The sequence below is a fragment of the Oreochromis niloticus genome, linkage group LG23, assembly GCF_001858045.2.
Source record: "Oreochromis niloticus isolate F11D_XX linkage group LG23, O_niloticus_UMD_NMBU, whole genome shotgun sequence".
NCBI classification, from domain to species: domain Eukaryota; kingdom Metazoa; phylum Chordata; class Actinopteri; order Cichliformes; family Cichlidae; genus Oreochromis; species Oreochromis niloticus.
In genome coordinates this window covers 13,339,205-13,351,306 of record NC_031986.2, presented here as the reverse complement: position 1 = coordinate 13,351,306, position 12,102 = coordinate 13,339,205, and the positions used below count along the sequence as shown (strand labels likewise).

Genomic DNA, 12,102 nt, shown 5'->3' with positions numbered 1-12,102 from the left:
CTGGTGCCATATGATTAACAGACCGGATATCTGTGTTAATGAGCAGCTGAAAAAATGTGCCTAGGAATGTGGTCTGTTTGTGTTAACAAATAATACTGAACTAAAACTTGGATCTTTTGAACTTAGACTGTATAATTATTATCAAAATGCAAAGCTATCAAAATGCAAAGCTATCAAAATGCAAAGCTATCAAAATGCCTCCTCTTTTTAGTTTTGCACCACATAGATCACACCACAGCACAGCACGCACCACATTTTTCACAGCAGCTCTAGATGTCTCGAGATATGACAAGAGGAAAATATGTAAAGATGCACTGGAAGGTGTGAAAATAAGCGAACAGCAGCACTGTGTGGGCGTCCCCATTGTTCAGTCATTGTTGTTCGCACACAATGAAGCATGTTAAGGCAGACAATAAACTAAAACTTTTACAGTAACATAATATCACTTTAGTGAAGAAAGAACAGAATCTGTCACTAAATTTGGCAATTTTCTGTTGCTATAAACCGACAAGTACAGGAAATTGTCCACCACACACACACACACACACACACACACACACACACACACACACACACACACACACACACAATAAGCCTGCATGTAGAAAGCCACAAACACATTTTCAGCAAAAAGACAGGATATATGAATCACACACACAAACAACAATGGGCTGCTTGCATCGCTCTGTGCACTCAGAAAAGTTCAGAGGTGAAAATGACGCAGTTTGAAACATTCACCCCCAAACTTATACTGCAAATCATAACAACACCATTTATTTAAAAAAGACCACTGTGCACAGTTTATACTGACACATACACAAATACGTACATACAAATGCACACTTCAATGCAAACAATGTGAATAGTTAACTTTGTAGTAAAATTTAGTTAACTACAGCAGACAGCAGTCATAAGGAGGTGAGCAAACTTATAAAATAAAAACATAAATGATGAATTGTTTGCTTCTTGTAACATCTACACCAAAGGCTATTCGCATAATGAAAGAATCTGCAATGACATTCTTGTAGTCATTCCAGAAAGAAGAAGCTGCTAGATTGAAAGTTAATTGCATATTGAATACTATGTTGTGTGAAAAGGTTTCTGTAGTGGCAGTGAAGCCATTCTAACATAATGTATATGCAAGTACACAATATGCAATTTTGCTCTTCGTAAGCAAAACACTGTTGAAGAAAAAGACGTTAAAGTTTGATATTATATAGTTTGATATTTTATAGTTTGATATCTGCACTGCGGAGCCAATGCAGAGGTGCTTTGAACCTGCAGTTCTATCTAATTGCCAACAGGGGGCGACTCTTTAAAAAAGAAGTCTGGTTCTATAGCGATGTAAAGGAAAACGACCTGTTCATTCGATCAATGTCCTCAGTAGAAACAGTTTTTTTCTGAGTTTCAAGTCACATGACCATAACATGACACTTAGTTTGTAAAACATGGTCCCCATTTGATTCAAACAGGGTGATAAAGCAGGGTATGCTTTAGGGCGTGGCTCTTGTTTTCTCAGTATGATGCTCACCTTGTACATGATGCCTGGTTTCAAAAAGCTACACTCAAAAAAACAAAAAAAACAAAAAAACCCCAAAATGGTGACTTTAAGCAATTAAGATACATGAGTTTTTATGAGTTTTTGAGATCTTTAAATCATCAGTTTCTTTTTTTACACAAAAACTGAACAAAAATGCCAAATGTAGTATGCAAACTGATATATATTGTTTTTCAGTTACCACTGCAGTTTGAATAAAATGAAACATTTCTGGTAATTATTGCATCGTCCAGGCTTTGCTGGGCTGTGAGGGCCAAGAATATATTTTGGAGTATATAGTCTTTAGAAACTTTAGAAACCAGTAGCTGACATCTTTTATATACAGTCTGCCAGATTTTGATTAACCTGGCAAAATGTTTGTAGGAAGCCTCAAATGTCAAGAGGCAAAACAAAAATCTACCATTCTCATATCAGCCACTGTATTTGAATCTAAGTTATTAAGCTATGTAATCTAAGCTATTCTAAGCCAAGTTAAACTAAACTAACCAGCTGCTGGTCTTAGCTCTGTATTCAACGTACAAATATTGACAGCAGTCCAGCTAAAAGACAGTAAACGTGAAAATAAGAGTATTTCCCAAAATGTAAAACTGTTTCTAGGATGTAAATATGGAATAAGTAGCAACAACTAACAACTAATAGCAATATTCTATATAATGTTGCATTAAACAGAAATGTCCATGTATTCATTAAACAGTTACTTTGTATTTAACATATAATTTACTCAAGTATAATGAAAAAATAAAAATAATTCTTTTACAGTTTAAAACTATGAAGTGAAAGTCTGATTGTTCATATAAAATATCTCACATCTTCCAGAAGTCTGTTTCCTCATGTAGACTCACTTTCTGATCTAAGAGGATCCGAAAACTATGTAATATTTGTGATGTGTGTGTTTATATATATAGATAGATAACCTACATTATTCTCAAGGCAGTCCAAGTTTGAGCATCACATTATCAGATAGATTTATAGTTTGAGACAAGCTTAAGTTTGTTAAATATTATTTCCACATACTAAGCTCAAGTTTTTTCACTCTTTTGGTGCTTTTGGAGTTTTCTTCCTGGGCTGAGGAAGAGGAGGAGGCTGCTCTTCGCCGCCGTTACCAGCTGGAGCTGAAGCCTGAAGGAGAGTAAAAATTAGTGTATCAGACTTAAATTTTGTATTTCCACATGACTCACTGTTGCTGTTTTGAATTTTCATTCTAATTTGTGTAAATAGTAGCAAAAAACTACAAAAACAAATCATTTTTGGTCTAGAAAACTTGGCTACTTCTGTGTCCTACCTGCGTAGCCCGTCTGGGGCTGGGCTGAGGTTGGCCGTTGGCGGGCTCAGGCGCTCTGGGACGCTGCTGGGTGCGTGGCTGTTTAGTGCGATTTTGTCGAGGGCCGGTGTTGCCTGCCGGCTGTTGTTGATGGTGGTGGGGGTGATGATGCTGATGCTGATCAGAATTATTTTGATTTGGATGTTGATGTTGATGATGATGACGATGATGCTGATGTTGTTGTTCCTGACTGGCCCACTGCAAGCGAAGCTCCCTCTCATCTGTTACAATAAATATAGGTGACAGATCAGACCTGCAGAATCATAATCACTTTCACTGATGAGGCAAAGCCTGCTAAGACTAATAACATGGCTGTGACAGGGCTGTGTAAGCTAAACTAACCACAGCCAGGAATGGATCATCAGTCAGGAAGAGCCTCCAATAACCTCTGAATCCCAGAACTTCCAGGTGTATTTAGTGTCAGTTAATTTATTGCTAATGTCATGGAAGAGTAGTTTGTAGTTTGGATTACTGAAGTCTGAAGAAACAAGACATATTGGCAATTTAACCACTTTAAAGGCCAGTGTTTGTTCATTTAACAAACACTGGCCTCATTAGCATCAGTAGCACATGGAAAAAGCATACACAGCCATGGCAGCCTGGCATCTGCTCCTCATCCTGGTCACCAGCTCGGTCATACACTGCTGTGGGATGCCATCCTATTCTTCAACTAAGTCAGCCGGTGTGGTTGTGTTAGTCACTTGAGCACAGGACTACAGGCAAGGTATTCCATCCTCTCCACTCTGAAACACTGGAGTTAGTCTCTGACAAACTGCGCTCTGTCGGGGTGAGCATCTTGGAGGAAAGAGTCTGGTCCCAGACAGCAGAGATAAGAGACTGCCACTACTGAAGGATCTCATCTCAATATCTCTCTGCACTGAAGTTGAGACAGCCTCAAAAAATCATGCTGCCTCAACCAGAAGTTGTTACCCTATTGGTGCAGCAATCAGTATATCATTCTCTGTGTCTTCTCCACACCTTAACCCTGCAATTCAACTGCTGTAGCAAGAATCTCATCTCATCACTGTACATAACGTCTCTGGTCTCTACACATGTTCAGGCACCAACTGGCCTTTGTAGCAGGGACCACAGGTGCTGACAGTCAGGTGCCTGAGTACCACCATCAGCACTTGCACCAGAAAAAAAACAAAAGCTCAAAACAAGTATGTAGCAGAATAAGCTGTTTAGCACAGGCAGGGAAGATTTGGCAAGTTATGTAAACAAATAAGTTAATTAAAGAATTTGGAGATTTGTTTATGCAAGTAAAAATATAAGTCATTTAAATGTAAATAATATATTAAGAGGCTTGGAGAGCTCTGCAAATGACAATTCAATCAGTGCACAATGAAGGTTGAATGGGAGGCTTCATAGGGGCTAACTAAAATGGACTTTTAGAGGTTTTGCTGGAGCACAGCAGCTTATATTCTAAATAAGCACATTCTTACCCTTTAGTCGCAAACGCCTCTTCCGTTTGGTCTGGATGCAACAAATGATGACAATTAGGATCAGCACCAGAACAATACCTGATGGTGAGTAATAACAGCATATTAAATTAGAATTGTGAAAGTGAAAAAATATAATTTAATTTCATGTGTTCATTGCTTCAGGCTTTCCTATGAAGTTTTACACCATAACCACAAATATGATGTCAAGACTTTAAGTAGAAAACAAAACATACCTGCTCCACCCCCCACAAAAACCCAGATGCTGATTCCAAATAGTGTGTCAGGAAAAACTTTAAAATAAAAGGAGAAGAAAAGTATCTTGTTAACATATGAGTTAAATAAAATGACCACTTCAGTTCATGAACATTTGGAAAAAGGCACATTTGAACATTTGTACACTTGATAGCACATAATACTTACCAGACTTATAACAGTCTTGTTTAACAGGCAGACTGATCTCAAAGCTGACGGTGTTAGAAATATTGCAAGAGAAATGGGCGTTTGCCACGTCTTTGGCTACTTTTGTAAGCGTATTCCCTTTTTCTGCCAACGGTTTATCGTTCATTAACCATTTGATCTTCTCATTCTGTAGAAGAAAACACAATTTGTGGATTAGTTGAAGGCTAAATCTAACTAGTCTAAAAAGCCAAACTTGGCTAAAATTAGAAATATATTCATCTTTTCCTTAAGTCTTGTTAATTCCCCAGCCTATATAACTAAATAATACATACATAGAGACTCAAACTGTGCTGAAACAGCATCTGTGAGTGAGCGCTTATTGACAGCACAGGTAAAATCTTGGATTAGTTTCAGTAGAGGAGAAATGAGGCCTTTGTCTACAGAATCTTCAACAGTTTAATTATTAGTAAGCAACTTAATACTCCAAATGAAATGTAAATAAAACATTAAATATTGTACTGACCTGACCAATATTGCAACTAAAACTGACATTTTTTTGTGCCCCAATACACTTCATCGTCACTTTGGGCTTCTTCACGGAGTCTGAATAAAGAAAATTTCATTATATCAACATTATATAAACTAATGCTGATAATGCTTTTCTGCAATAACAAGTACTGTTGATTGATAAAACTGAACAGTGACTGTATAATAAAACCGAACACTTTACTCTTAATTACAAAGTATGACAAACTCTTTTTTTTTTTAGTTTATTTAGTACAAACACAATAAATGTGTGCATAATGTGTTGTTACTTACCTATTACACACAAATGCGTACTCTGTAAGTTTCCCCCCACAATTTTTCCTTCTGCATTAAAAACCTCAGGTTTGTACCGTCCTGACTTCTCTTTGGTCAGTTGTGTCAGCTTTAGTGATCCAGTTGAATCAACATCATCATTTTTCCCTGTGATCACCTGTTTCTGTCTGCGATGAAAGACTACACTTGCGTCCTTGAGCCATTTCAGGCTCTCTGATTCCTTTAACTTGTGGCCAAGTGGGACAGTATAGCTTGAGCCCGTTGCAGCGTACACACAATCATCCTGAGAGCCTTTGAAAAAGAAAGGAAAGTGAAGAAAGAAAGAAAAATCAAATGAAAAAAAATAAATTAGTCATGTTACAAAAGCTCTGAACAGTCATATATCAATTTCTAAAAGCTGAGGTAAATTATGATTTTTTTTTTTTTTTACATAAGAGCAAGTTTAAGTTTTTACTAGTTTTAAATAGTGAAAATCTAAATGTCATTACATCTACAGCTCTATCACAAATTTCATATCAGAACTAGTTTTCATGACATCATGATGGTGACTAATTGAAGTATTAGGCATTAACAGTGTGTTTAGTAGTTATTGACATTGCCAACCAACATCATCTACTATGCATTTTTTGGAACTAACATGGACTGCTCTTAAATTTTGTGATGGGTTTTGATCAAGTTTTAATTACTTTTTCTCACCACTCTCGCAACCAGTACACATCAAAAACTTGTGTACTAATAATGCTTATTTCTCCAAGTTGCTTCTTTGCAAAGGTGTCTACTACTTGCTTGAGTTGGTACCAAGCTTGTAAACACATTTTTTCTGACTTCCTGTATGTCCCAGTTTTTCTGAGTGAGACTCAACTTTTTGTGAGACTCTACTCATGAACATACAAATCTGTCAAATGTCATTCAGATACAATGTATAAGTTGTCAAGTCATCAAAATACAGCTGGTATTTCAGAATAAAGTTAGCAGTTGTAGTTTAGTCACATAATGTCAGTAAGAAGCTGAGTATTGTTGGTTTTGACTGATTGAGCTGACAAACATCTGTAACATGAAATTCTGTGGGCGTCCTGCACACATCACTTTACTCCATCACTGAGGCTGGATGATGGTTACATTTCATCCTGTTGCCTCTCTTCAGACCACAGTGTGCAGAGACGGCATGCTCATCTTAACATGCACTGAATGTGAAAAGTTTGCCATCAATATATTTTATTTGTAAATGTTTGAAGGGGTGACTGGAATCTATCAGAGATCACGAGGTGCTGAGCAGACAAAACACACCAAATGTGCAAAAACAGTTCTCAGTAAAATAGATTTTGCAATCAGTGAACAACTTTGACACAGTTTCAATTTCTGTGAAGGGAACCCACAGGAAATGAGTGGTTATATAAGTCATCTTCTCATGAAGCACAACATTATTATTTTCCAGGATGATTATAAAAAATTAGCTTCTAGTCAAACCTCGTTTTGAGTCACTAATCACGGCTGCGTGAGTCTTTTCTCAGAGGAAGACATAAAGTGGCTCATTAGTAATTACCCTACACCTTTGTTATCACAAATGAAAAAATAAATAATATTTCAGCAAAACCACAGTTTTCTTTAACTTTAAACAAAAGTGTTTTTCTGCTCTAAATCAGAAAACCACAAGTTAGACTCAATACTGTCAACCTTTGAATACCTTCCACTTCCTGTCAACTACAAGAGCTCAGCACCAGAAATGTAGTTTTTTCTTTTATGTGTACTTAAGAAAACATTAAAAAAAGGACATAAGGACTAAAAACAGACAGCACCACACTGTATTAAGATCGGACATAGCTGTTAGCAAATCTGCTGAAATCATCAAAACCTCACACAGCGAACCAAGAAGAAGTGAAATGATGTAATTCCTGACATATAAATCCTGCAGAAGAGCAGAGGTGTAACAGCTTCCACCTACGAGAATACATGTTAACTGAAATAAACTGTGATATAAAGTATTGGATTAAAATTTGACAATGAACTGCAATCACAAGCATTTTTAAGGCAGTAACATGAGTAGAATGAGTCACTTGGTCTCTGATGAAGCTGTTTCCTCTACAAAAATTCACAGAATTGTTCTGTATCGATGAGCAAAGTCACTTTTGCAGTTCATAACCCCGTTTCAAACTGTCATGCTGACAAACAATAGAGGAATGTGTGAAGCCTGCATATACCAGACACCAACGCCATCATCACGCCTCCACAGAAGGTGACATTTAAAAACCAGCAACTATAAGATGCACAGTATGTTCATCAGAAACTGCTTTTTGTAATTCACCTTCTGTTGAGTTGAGCATTTGTCAGATCTATTCACATAAACATGAAATAATTTAAACGTAAACGGCTCAAAGGAAACAGGGGGAACGGAAAGGAATATTTATAATTTAATTACATCAGAAACAACTTTCATTAGTTTGTTTTGTGACTGTAAATTAAGAATTACAATATTTGATGGATGTAACTAAATTTTAAAACTATGTTTTTAATGTTCTTATAACCCATTAGTTTATATATATTCATATAAAAATTCATAAATGCATTTTCATATAACTCAGTTTACTAAAACATTTTTGAGTGTTAAGTTCTTTTTTGCTCTTTTCATGGCTTTAATTCTTCATCCTTTCCATTGTTCAGCTCTCACAGCTCCTTTTCTGCACTGAGCGCTCGCTGCTTCTATGGTCACCTCTACTTTTGCACCTTTGCATCGCTTCCTGTTCATCCCCATCTCAGACCAAAGTTACCACATCAGCAGTGGTGTGTTTCGTCTGCAGAACGTTCTGGACTGTTTCTTTTGTCTGACACTGATGTATTTCTGGCCAGGGTTTGAGTTCACCCCCAAAAATCAAAGACATGCCTCTTTTTTTATATGTGTATGAAAGCACAACCTAAAAGGAAAGTAAGCTTGAAGCAAATATAGAAAAAGAAAAACAGAGTCCAGTTTTTAAATAATAATAATAATAATGATAATAATGATAATAATAAAAAAAAACTGCACACTCACAACCTCAGCAGGAACTAAACCTTCACCCTCGCCCATGTCAGCCGCCCTACCCCACAGTATTACTACAGGTCATTTGTTAGTTCCTCTTTAGTTTTATAGAGTTTTTCCTCAATAAAATAATCACATTTAAAAGACTGGTAAAATTATTTGGGATGGTTTAGTTTACTACAAATAAAAGAAGGACTTTTTAATAGCTTTTTATATTATTTACAGTCACAAAATAGATTTCAACTGAGAGACTCATACAGAAACATAGAAATATAGACTTTTACTGCATTCTGTGGGTATTTTAAAAGGATAAGTATCTTTATAGCGCCTATGGCTGAGAGGTTCAATTGAGTATTTCCTTGACAAAAAATGGTATAAACGTGAACCAATAAGTTTGGATTTTAACAATAAAAACTACACCTGAGAGAATAAACAGGTTAATTGAAACATACCTTTGGAGGAAACGAAGGAGCAGCAGAGCAGAAACGCAGCGATGGTGACAGCAGAAGCCATCTTCTTCACTGTTCTCATCACATTCAGCTAAAAAGAACAGCCTCTTTCCATTATCGAGGTTATTTCCTGTCAGAGCGCAGTAACTTCACATATTTTATGCGCGTGTGCCACCGTACACGCACGTGTGTGCGCATATATGGTTTTGAAAGGAAGTGATCCAAGAGGCCTCATCTGCTCTCACAGATAAAGAACAAAGCAAGCCAAGCAAATGTCACACTTAGAAGACAGAGAGTGCATCTTTTTTTAGTTTTAGTTCAGCAGTATAAATATATCTGTGATCTCCTATTAGAGATGTTCAGAAGGTAACCAGAAGTTCAAACACCAAACTGTTAAAATCTGGGTAGCAGGGGAATTTGTCAACCTTAAAATAAAAGCAAGTAAGAAATATAAAAGCTCATAAAACCATGAGCTTTCATGAGTATGTAATATGACAGTTAAAGTTATGTAAGAACACATTTTATCTGCATTTGTTTCCAGTTAAACACCTGCAGCTGAAAGGTCGAAACTGTAATCATGTCGAGGTTTAAACCTCTTAGCTCTGAGGGTTTGCCATGGTGAAAGGTCAGAGAGCCACCGTCACTGCACACGTTTTACCTGCAGATGCTCCTGCACACACATGTAAATGAGAAAAGACAATGTTGCCTTTGCACCACTGCCCTGTCACAGCGAAAAAGTTCAAGATGCTGATTTGATTCATCTTCGTCAAGGCACTTTTTCCCCTCATAATGTTAAGTCCTTGTTGGATTTTAGTAAGCCTTGTTTTCATGTAAATCTTTTTTGTTGTCCACTTTTGGGAACCTAACATCACATTTTAGGGGTTTTTTTATGATAGGAAAAAAACAATCACCCACCATCCATACCAATATATGTTTATTTTTACTTCAGACTGTGGGTAAGGCTTTAAAAATACTTCATCCTACGTTTCCCATGATGCCATGGAACTCAACGACCGCTTTTGTTTAACCATCTCTGCCCGATTCCCATAAGAGACAAACGTAGCAGCTAAAATCTTATAAAACACACACAGTGTTCTCTTTTCCTCCCTTTTTCTATTTATTTGTTTTCTCACTAGTTTTATTTAAAAGTGAACATGTACAATATTAACACAATATATAGTATTGACCTAAATGTTGTCATTTGATACGTTGTATCGAAATGATCTTAAAAGTAATTTGCATGTGCAGTCCCTTTGCAGGTTACATGCAAAAGATCACAAAAGCGCCACATAAAAAGTAAATCACAAACACCCCACACATCCATAAACCCTCAATCAAGAAACACACACGTTTAGCTATTCTGTGTTAAAACACAAAATACTAATGTGTTAAAGAAAATATAGATCATTTGCAGACTTATGTTCTTAAATATACTGTTCTTTTTAGATAACATGCCTAAGTTCATGCCATGAACATAGCAGACATAGCAGACATAGCAACATCGTCTAACTTTGACTTTTATACTTGAAGCTGCTGAGTAAAGAAGATATCGCACACGCAGGTATCTATGGGCGAGGATGTGTGCATGAATTTGACAGGAGAGAAAATACATGAGGCTTTCTGAGATCTGCCAGTCAAAGATGGTCATTTTGTCATTTCCAGCCTCGTTTTTTTTTTTGGACTCTTTCCAATTTAATGATTAAATCTTTTGTGGATTTAACACACAAAAAAAGCTCTTTCAGACCACTAACTGTGTGTAACGTGTGAGTCCTACCTGTAGATGTCTGATTAAAAAAGAAAGTCTAAGAGTGCAACTAAAGCTCACTTCTCACATGTGGTTTGACGCCTCAGTGCAGGTCCTGGTCGTATATGAAACAGGAGGAAACTCTTTGTATGGTTTTCTGTAAAACACTCTGGTCCAGTCTAAACTCTTCTGTTGGGTATCATATCATTCAGCAATGCTAAACTTCTTTTGGTTTTGGTTTTAGTACCTTAATCTTGTTCCTTTTTCTGTCTCTGTTTGCATACAGATACACAAAAATAAAAAATTCTGGTTTGCACACATTATGAAGGGTTTATAATCTTTTAACTTTACACACATCACACAACCTGTCAAAGCCATCGTTTCCAGTGGCTCGTTCCACTTAAGGTTGTTGAAACACACAGTATGTCAGAACAGCTTAGATTAGACATTAGACAGTTAGATTTGACAGATTTTATTGTGATGAGGAAAAAGAGAGCTTTCATACAGAAAAGTGGAGACCAAAACTCTTTAAGAGTATTTTTATTTTTTCCGTGACAATCAAACTACAGCGGTCAACTGATGACTTCAGGTGTAGCTATTATTGCAAATGAGTCACTGACAGCAAGGAAATGACACCAATGTTAGTGCCTAATATGCAGCAGGGACATATTTAACCAATTTATCCCATTGAATATTTATCAAACTAACACACATTCACATAATGTGGTGTCAGCTTGGTGGGTCACCAACCATAAACACCTACACAGATGGCGGTGTCGTTAAAAACCCCAAAAAACCCCACAGATGATGAGGTCATGGAAAAACTGGCCGTTTACTTTATTTATGTCAGATCTCAAACTTTTTCTGGCGGAAAATATTACTTTCCCCCTTTTCAATATTACACATCACACAAGCCCTGAGGATTTCTTGTCAACTGACCGTGCTTGGGCCCTTGTGCTGAGGACATTGCGACTGTTTCAATCTTGTTTAATTAAATTTCTTCTTCTTTTTTTTAAACATCCTCCAACAACAGGACACTTGTCCACATCTGTTCCACTGTGTTACTGTTAATATATATATATGAAAAATGAACCCTTCAACAGAAAAAGACTCAAACAACAAGGAATCATAACATAAACTAGACTAAAATTCAACTAAACCTTAACTAATAATAACACAAGAGCTTAACATTACTAAAACATATCATAAGAAATCAAAAATATGACATAAACATGTCAACACTTCATTTAAAAGATATAAAAAGAAATATATTTGATTGAAGTTGACCACAGGGTGGCACCATTATATTAGAGATGAATGTAGTACAAAAGCTGCTACAAACATGAAGAACCTT

General features: G+C 36.5%; 1 protein-coding gene across 1 annotated transcript; it reads right to left on the bottom strand.

The window, feature by feature from the left end:
• Positions 1-752: 752 nt before the first annotated feature.
• LOC102077929 (T-cell surface antigen CD2) lies at positions 753-9,188 on the bottom strand. Its single transcript, XM_005460661.4, has 8 exons — positions 9,008-9,188; positions 5,543-5,833; positions 5,247-5,326; positions 4,745-4,910; positions 4,558-4,614; positions 4,325-4,402; positions 2,841-3,100; positions 753-2,677 (listed from the first exon to the last, which is right to left on the bottom strand). Exons 1-8 carry the CDS (start codon positions 9,084-9,086, stop codon positions 2,588-2,590), a joined length of 1,101 nt encoding a protein of 366 aa, XP_005460718.1. The 5' UTR covers positions 9,087-9,188; the 3' UTR covers positions 753-2,587.
• Between the last annotated feature and the right edge of the window lie 2,914 nt (positions 9,189-12,102).